Consider the following 8,273-nt stretch of genomic DNA (forward strand, 5'->3'; position numbering starts at 1 on the left):
TGAAAGCAGGACTAGTCAGAGTGACTGAGGCTTCCAGTGGGCCGAATGATACCCAGCCTTGGGCAGTGGTCAAGGCCAGAGGCTGATAGAGGGAACTTAGGAATTTAAGAGTCTCCAAGAAGGAGCCTTCAGAACTGCCTCTTCCTCACCCAGGGCAGGAAGGTCCTGGGGGCCAGGCGCTGGCAGCTTTGGCCCTCTGCAATTGGGGACCCTGGCCAGTGGCCTCTCAGGGGCCAGCACTAAGAGGCACTCAGGGTGGCGGGTTCCCCACCGAATACGAGTCACTGCTAGAGCCAGGGCGGCCCCAGGGGGTAGGGGTGGGGACAACAGGGCTGTCGAAGACCTAAAGGAGGCCAAGGCCACCCGGCGGTGAGAAAAATAAGTTCAGCCCGAGCACCCGGCGGCACCCGCAGCTCTGTGCACACGCGGGCGCTCTGCCCACCCCAATGGGGGCTCCCAGCGCACGGCCCGCCCCCACTCCTCAGGGCGGGGTTGGGACTAGGCTCCTGCTGGGTCTTGGCCTTCCAGAAAGTTCCCTGGGAAAGCTCGAGCGCAGAGGTCACGGGCGGGGGCACCGGGAACGAGCAGCTGAGGAGGGGGAAGCGGACGGTGGGCACTTCCGGGGCCATGGGCCCGAGACCCCTTCCTTGCGGCCCGCGCACGGGACAGCGAACAGACGCCCTTGGGCCGGGGCGCCGGCTTCCCCTCCTACCATCACCCCCAGCTCACCAGGCCCCCACCCCGCCTCCGACGGGGCGGTGTCGCGACATGGGCCCACCCCTGGCCCGGGCGGTGGTGGGCTCCACGCCCCTCCCCTGCCCGCCCCCGCCCCCGCCCTCTTCGGGCCCAGGGCCCCACTGCTCCCCTCTCCTGCCCCGGGAGGAGGGAAAACCTCCGGCCTCTCGGGACCATCCTCGGGGACACTGGGGGAGGGGCAGGGAAGAGACTTGTGCCTTGCGCGCCCGGACCCGTCTTCCCGCCTCGCTCCGTGGGGACCCAGAAGGCAGAAGGTCAAGGTTTTATTTTATTTAGTGAAACATTTGTTAGTGGATCTTCCGTGAAGACGTCCTGAGTGTGTGTGTGCAGGGGGAGGGAGCCAGGCAAAACGGAGCTCACTCCCCTCCCCCCAACTCGGCCGGGCCTCCTGGCCTCCCTCCCACAGCCTCTCAGCCAATCATTCTTCCAGGCCCCGGCCCAAGTCCCAACTTGCCCAAGAGCTGGGCCTCCACCGGGAGAGGCTGGGGTGGGAGAAGAGTCAGGTGACCCAGAGGGCGGAGGCTGAGACCCGGCAGCCCCGCCCCCGAGTCACGGCCAACTCTGAACCGGAGACGTGCACCACTCTTGCACCTTCACCAGGGAGCCTGGGTGTTTGGGCGGGAGAGGAGGTGTCCATGTGAAGCCGCGGGGAAGGATGGGCTCTTAAATGGAAGGGAGCGGTGCAAAGGCAAACCCTGAGTGGTGGGGGGACAGAGTTAATGCTGTTCTCCTAAACCCTAGAAAGGCTCAGGGCACAGCAGGACAGGGAGCTCATAGCCACCTCAGTTGGCTACAGACCCCTCCACCGAGAGTCACCTCTTCTGGGTCCGGAACTGTCGGAAGAGCCACTGGACGATGAAGGGCCACAGGAGGAAGAAGAGCAGCGTGGGACCTGAGAGCCTGAGGGGCCATGGCCGGGCACTGGGTGGGGTCCTCTGCTGCCGAGAGGGAGGGAGTCAGGGGCCTGCCCAGGCTTCAGCACAGACCCGGCAATTCCTTGGGCACCTGCTTCCCGAGCTGACCTAAGTGGGAGCTTGCGCCTCCCTAAGACCTTAAGAACTGAGGCCGGGAAGGCCTCCTTCCACTAGAATCTGCACCACTAGAAGGGAAAGGCTCCTGAGGTTCCCAGTGTGTCCCTGACAGCTCGCCTCCAGTGTCCTCCTGCATCGTCCTCCCAGGGCAGTCCCGGGGTGCGGGGGGTGGGGTTGGGGCTGCCCGGTGGAGAGACTGGCTCCTAGGTGGTTCCTACTGGGCCACAAAGCAGTGGCCCCGTTGGTGTGGCCTGAACACCCAATATGATAAAGGATGTGCCATATATTTCAAATGGTGCTCAGATTTTAGCTTCTAAATATCAATGTCTGCTAAAAGGAGTCAGGGCTCCTTGGAGAAGTGGCTAATTCCAGGTCCAGAGCAGGGAAGGTAGAGGTGAATGTGGGACATTTTGTACCAGAAAACAAGAAAGCTTTTAAAGATTAAGGAGGTCATGTTATAAGAACACAGGGCCCAGCTTCAAAGAGCCTCCATTGACCAAAATTGTGAGACAGTCTAAGCATCACAAAGAATAATTTCAGTTGATTGAGATACTGAATCTTTAAAATCCATTAGTCCCTAATGGACTAACTTTCTGGAAGAGAAAGTTGGAAATTTGTCACTGCTGAGGTGGCTGTTCAATGAATCCTTACTTTAAAACAGGTAATTAAAGAGAATGAATGAAGCATTTACTCTGCCTTTCCATAAGGCACTGTATCAGGGAAATCCTAAATGGAACTCTCTAGAAAAGTATCGCCCTCATCAATGTTAAAGGAATCAGAGAATTTAAAAGTCAACATTTCTTTTTCCCAAATAAATGACTGATCCAGGCAAGGCTTATCCATTAATTGTGTCAAAAATCACGTGGCAACTGGAAGTCATGGGGAGCAGGACATGCCCTGGCTGGCAAGAGGAAAACATGACTTAACAGTAGTGACATCATACTGTCACCCCTTCTACATCCACGCTAGAATCATTAACGGCGGGACATTCAGATACATGCCCGCTGATGTGAAGAATGTCACATCTGACATACTCTGGTCATGGAAACTAGCCAGGAGGATGTCATCAGAGAGACCCAGAAAGGAACCTTCTACTGGACCACTGGCCCTGTCTCAGTAAGTCGGTAGCAAGGAGAAAGCCATGGTCTGGATTAAAGGAGTCTTAAAGGACAGAGAAGCCAAATGCAGCACGTGTGCCCAGTCTGGACAGACAGAGCAGCCGGAAAAGGCAATTTCGGGACAGCTGGGGACATTTCGCTTTGGACTGGGGACATGACGATATTGAAGTGTGTGCTAACATATCGTCCGGGCTAGGTAGTGGAGTGTTCTTATTTTTAGAGATGGAAAACCAGCTGTTTCAGGGCGGAAATCTTTTAAACTCTTCATCATATGAGTTAAAAGTAAAATCAATAGGGGCGCCTGGGTGGCTTAGTTGGTTGAGCGTCCGACTTTCATTTAGGTCATGATCTCGCGGTTCGTGGGTTCGAGCCCCGCGTCGGGCTCTGTGCTGACTGCCAGCTCAGAGCCTGGAGCCTGTTTCGGAGTCTGTGACTCCCTCTCTCTCTGACCCTCCCCTGCTCACGCTGTCTCTCTCTCTCTCTCTCTCTCTCCCCCCCCCAGAAATAAATAAAACATTAAAAAAAAAATTTAAAAAAAAAGTAAAATCAATAAATAAAGCCTTGCGGGGGTGGGCGTTGAAAGGTGGGTCCGAGGGAATTCCTGCCACCCTGGCGGACACCCACGGTGTCAAGGGAGTTCGGGTCACCCACGTGATCCCCATGCCTAGCAATTCAGCCGTTTCCTGGCCCCACCACCCCAGGCTTCTCAAGAACAGACCTACTCCGTCAGTGGGGAGTCCCAGCTCTGGAGGAAGATCTGAGGCTGCTCGCAGCTCCATCACGGGATGTTAATACTAAGAGTAATAGTAACAATGAAGCCCATTGGAGAAGGCCTTTCTGTGTAATGGGCACTATCTCATCTAAGCCTCATAGCAGCTCTGTGAGGTTCCTCTGGGCTGCGAGCTCTCAGGTGAATTACCCAGCCTCTCAGAGACTTGGTTTCCTCTTCTGTAAATGGGAAATGATAAAAGCAAAACAAATTCCCAGGGTTGTGCGGATTAAATGAGATACGGGGAGTACGCGTCTGCCACTCAGCTGGGGCTCCGAGAATGGTGGCAGCGACTGATTCTGCAGGAGCTCAGGAGCAGAGGTGTAAGGGCCGAGCAGATCTAGGAGTAGAGGGGAGGGCGTGAGGGGTGCAAGGGCTGAATCATTCGGGAGCAAACCCTAAATCTGGCAACAGGGACCCCCGGCCCCAGTGCCAAGAGCAGGCACACCCTGGCCTTCCAACCTGTTGGAATTAGTCCTCGTGTTCAGTGTCTCTTCTAGCCGGGAAGTAAGAGCAGGAAAGGAGCGCCTTTCCCATTCTCCCTTCCAGGGTGGAGGCGCTGCAGCCCCCCTGCCTGGCCTGTCTGCATCATGAGCCACACCACTCTGAAGGAGGCAGAGATGCGGGGGGGTGGGGGGGTGGGGGTGGGGCGGAGTTAGGACGGAAGTGGCTTCCAGGAGGAGGCCAGAACAGAGGCCCTTGCAGTTCTGCCTCTATCTTGCCCAGGGCGTCAGGGGTGGGGGGTGGGGGGCGGCTCACCTGCTCGAGGAGGCGGGGCCTGCCCTCCAGGTTCTGCAGTCTACCCTGCACATCTCGCATGCTCTCCTGCAGCGCGTGAACTGTCCCCACCAGCCACGTGTCCAATTCCTGGGGCCCCAGCGGGCTGCCCTCTGCAGAGCACAGACACACAGGGAAGGGGACTCAGGAGGCAACTTGGCTAGGGACAGGGTGGTGGCAGGCTGGGGCAGGTCTGGGGAAAAGTCATCAGGGAGCGCAGTCCCTTGTACCACATGTGACTTCTCTAAAGTCCATCCGTGTGGCTGAGTAATTGGCTGCCAGGGGCTTGAATCCCAGCATTGCCACTCAGCTGTGTGACTTTGGCCAAGTCAGAAGCTTCTCTGAGCCTCATTTTTGTCATCCGACAGTTAGGGGGAAATGTCATCACCTTCACAGGGCTGCTTACTCAGAGGAATAAAGGAGATAATATTTATGAAAGTGCCCTTACAGGGATGTGGCACATATGGAAATGCTAGATGGGGACTGGACAGAAACCATTGTCCTTTGAGAGTCCCAAATGAGAGGCCGGGCAGGGACTTTGCCCATCTAGGGTGATGTCTGGCTGTGTGGCAAGTGCCCGGTGCTGGACTTTCACCTGGGCCCCAAGAAGGCGGCACCAGAGTCACAGGGAATGGCGGAAGTGGGTGAAGCTTCGGACAGGGGCTCACCTTTCTCTGCAGGGAGCAGGGAGCTGTTTCTGGGCTCAGGCTCTCCCCCAGGGGCTCCCCTCTGCTCTGTCCAGACCTGCTGAGAGGAGTCACAGGATCCAAGGGTGGGAGGGGGGCCGCCAGGGCACCGTGGGGCACGGAAGGCAGGGAGTGAGGGGTGGTCTCACCAGCTCGGGCTCCAGCTGCTCCAGGGAATCACAGAAAACCTCTGAGTCCAGGTCCCTAGGTGGCTGGGACTCTGGGGGAGGGGACAAGTAACATTAGAGACAAGAGGGAGGCTATGGAAAAAGGAGAGGGGTGTTCAAGGAGCCAGAGGCACCTGCTGTGGGAACACTAGAGATAAGGCCACAGTAGGCGTAGATGGGCCCCAGAAGTGAGGTCCTGGAAACAGAATCCCAGAACCTGCCCCCTGGCCTTTGTGATGCAGGAAGTCTCAGTGTCCGTGGGCATGAGGTGTGCCATCCAGCCTTCTCTCCTTGCCCACCCCACCCACCCTCCGGGTTTGGCTCTTTGTCCCTCCACCCAGGCACTGACCTGGATTTGGGACTGCTGGCTCCCGGGGGAGGCAGGGAAACTCTGGGGCAGCCCCAGCCCCTCCATTCGGTGCCTGCTCTTTCCAGCCTGCCGAGACAGAGCACCGAGAGGTGGGGCTGGGAAGAGGCTGGTGCTTCCCAGTGAGATTAGCCCCTGCTCCTCACGAGCCATGGGCTCTGCCCGAGACCCACTCCATCAGCACCACTGGCTGGGGTGTCTACGGGGATGTCACCTGGAGCCCTCTGCCCCCAAATCCCCCTCCAACTGAGCAGCCCCCTCCACCTGGACCTCAGAAAGTTCACTCGGCACTTGAGCTCCAGACCTGGGGGCCTGACCTGTGACCCTTCTCAGGAAGGTTTCCGGGGGCCGCGGCATATCAGGGATCACCTGGTACAGGGGCTCGAAGTAAGCAAACATGTCCTCTGCCACCTCGCCCAGGGGCACTGTGTCGATCACCTGTGGGGGAGGGGGTCGCTGTCGTTCTATCCCACTTGAACTGGGTCCCAGTCAGGGACCAGAGACAAGCAAGGTTAGAGAGATGGCATGAAGGTAGTAATTCCCACAGGGGTGTTAATGTGCAGGACACAGAATGGGGGTCAGCCCTGGAAGGGCAGAAGATAGGCCACCTGCTGGGACCTTGGGGATGGAAAGAAACCTGCAGCCTCTCCCTACCTTCTGTGCCACCAGCTTCATCTCACTGATGTAGGCAGACATGGCTTCCTCTCTGCTCATCTTCCCTAGGCTGTTCCAGGCATCCCTGGGGGGGAAGGGGGGGCGCAGAGAGCTGTGAGAGGCAGATTGACAGCTGAGGCTTGTTTGCCGGGTGGGTAGGGGGCTCACCACTTATATCGTCCAATTGGGTCCCAGAACCCAGGCCGGGGGACCAGGCAGGGCCCCATGGTAGCTTGTTTGTAGTAGCTATAAAATCTCAGCATTTCTTCATAGGAGGGGCGGTAAGAGCCTGGGCAGGGGGTGGAAGGCATTGGATCACCCCCAGCTCCAAGAGAATGGAAGTGGGGGGAGAACCACCCACCCTTGGAATGGGCAGAGATGGTGAGGGGTCCCACCCAGCTTGGACAGGGACAGGAGGCAGAGGAGATCCCCAGGGCGGCCCACGCAGGGACTTATCTGCAAAAACTATAAGGATCAGAGCCTCCTGGGAGGCAGACCCCAATCTTCTTGACCCCCAAGTGCAGGTCCCCAGCGCCCTCACCATTCTTAGGCAGGTTCTGAATGACACTGACTGCGGCCTGGAACTGCTTCTGGCAGTCCGGTTCTGGGCTTTCATTCTCGGTACCCATACCGCGCGGCTCCGAACCTTGGGAACCTACTTTTGAGCGACTCTACAAGAACAAGCCTCCGTATGAGCGGACCTCCACGGTCCACCCCGGCACGCACCTCCGTGAGCCACTGGTCCACTCTCCAGAGGGGCAAACTAAGCTCTAGACCTGAGCGAGGTACTCCGGGCGGTCAGAAGCTGCAGCTGAGACTCCTTTTCCTACCCCAGGGCAGCACGGGTCGGGGCCAGGGCGGGCGGATAGGACCTCGGTGGGTGAGCGGAGGCAGGTGCCCAGAGCCGTTGTCCCTCTCTAGACGCACATTTCCAACTCCTAGACCGGAGAATGGGCAAGCCAAGAGGAGTCAGGGCGGGGCCAACAGTCTCCCCACCTTGGGCCCCTACTTATTCTGCCCGGGGGTCCCCCACCCCTGCCGCCCGGCCAGCTGGCACTCACCCTGCTGCGCCTAATACGCGGACTCAGGTCCTGTCTTGCCACTAGCCGGAGGCTTCCGACTGACCTCCGGGCCCAATCTGACCGGGATGTGGACGCTGGGGGGGAATTTAAGCCAATGAGAGGGCTCCTTTCATCTTCTGCTTGTATCCCTCAACCACTCAGCGTGGTCCTTTCAAGATTATGCAAATAGTTTGGCTGTGGCTCTCCCAATCAGTAGAGGCGAATCCGCCGGCTGGCTCCCCCACCTTGGAGGGCCAGAGGCGGGAGGCAGCGCCACCTGGTGGACGTAGTAAAATGACGCCGAGTCCTCGCGCCCCCTGGTGGAAAACTGTGTCTGTCCTGCAAATCCGAGCGACCCAATTCAGCTCATTAGACCCCGCCAGGCGCTGGGGAGAGTAAAAGGAGTTATGTCCTGGAAGAAGAGAGGATTCTGAAGGGGTTCAGCAGGAGGAGCATTGGAGCTGAGTTTTGGAAAACCTAAGTGTAAGCCGGGAGAAGAATGAGGAAAGTAATTCCTGGAGGAAGGAATTGCAGGATCAAAAGTACAAAAAGAATATCCAGACAGGGATGGGTATCCAAACCAGTATGCCAAATCTTTGGGTCGAGGGTATCTGGGAATGGGCTAGAGCAAGTAGGTGGCAAATCTAGGTCTTGAGAAACTAAGCTTTCCCTTCAAGATGCCACGCTCTTGGCTGCCGCCGAGTGGCGGTGTGCTCCCAGCTCTCCGCACCCAATTTAGGGTAATTTCTGCAGACAACGTTAAAATAATTAGTCTCCTGCCATCCCACCCTTGAAGCGCAAATATTCTGATGGTTTCAAATAGAGTGAGACGGTCACCCACGGGTTGATGTCACGGACATCTACACAGGGTGCGGCGGCCGTCTCCG

At 57.7% G+C, this 8,273-nt stretch overlaps 1 protein-coding gene across 19 annotated transcripts; it reads right to left on the reverse strand.

The window, feature by feature from the left end:
• Positions 1-1,073: 1,073 nt before the first annotated feature.
• On the reverse strand, positions 1,074-7,497 carry ACBD4 (acyl-CoA binding domain containing 4). 19 transcript variants are annotated; one of them, XM_039220072.1, is made up of 12 exons: positions 7,387-7,496; positions 7,102-7,263; positions 6,867-6,996; positions 6,494-6,614; positions 6,326-6,410; positions 5,989-6,109; positions 5,654-5,740; positions 5,287-5,357; positions 5,120-5,195; positions 4,434-4,564; positions 1,573-1,694; positions 1,074-1,451 (listed from the first exon to the last, which is right to left on the reverse strand). In XM_039220072.1, exons 3-12 carry the CDS (start codon positions 6,952-6,954, stop codon positions 1,256-1,258), a joined length of 1,098 nt encoding a protein of 365 aa, XP_039076003.1. In that variant the 5' UTR covers positions 6,955-6,996; positions 7,102-7,263; positions 7,387-7,496; the 3' UTR covers positions 1,074-1,255. The 19 variants fall into 19 exon arrangements, with proteins under 19 accessions (XP_039076003.1, XP_039076004.1, XP_039076001.1 ...); XM_039220073.1 differs by having other exon boundaries at positions 1,573-1,691; positions 5,120-5,198; XM_039220070.1 differs by having other exon boundaries at positions 5,120-5,198.
• Between the last annotated feature and the right edge of the window lie 776 nt (positions 7,498-8,273).

This window comes from Hyaena hyaena, unplaced genomic scaffold (assembly GCF_003009895.1).
Source record: "Hyaena hyaena isolate Hyena2069 unplaced genomic scaffold, ASM300989v1 scaffold_856, whole genome shotgun sequence".
Lineage (NCBI taxonomy): Eukaryota > Metazoa > Chordata > Mammalia > Carnivora > Hyaenidae > Hyaena > Hyaena hyaena.

Coding starts and splice junctions, on each gene's coding strand:
- ACBD4 (XM_039220070.1), bottom strand. CDS start 6,954: ATGGGTACCGAGAATGAAAGCCCAGAACCGGACTGCCAGAAGCAGTTC. Junction 1,695..4,433: donor GGCCCCGCCTCCTCGAGCAG/GTGAGCCGCCCC, acceptor CCCTCTCGGCAG/CAGAGGACCCCACCCAGTGC. Junction 1,452..1,572: donor CAGTTCCGGACCCAGAAGAG/GTGACTCTCGGT, acceptor CCCACCACTCAG/GGTTTGCCTTTGCACCGCTC.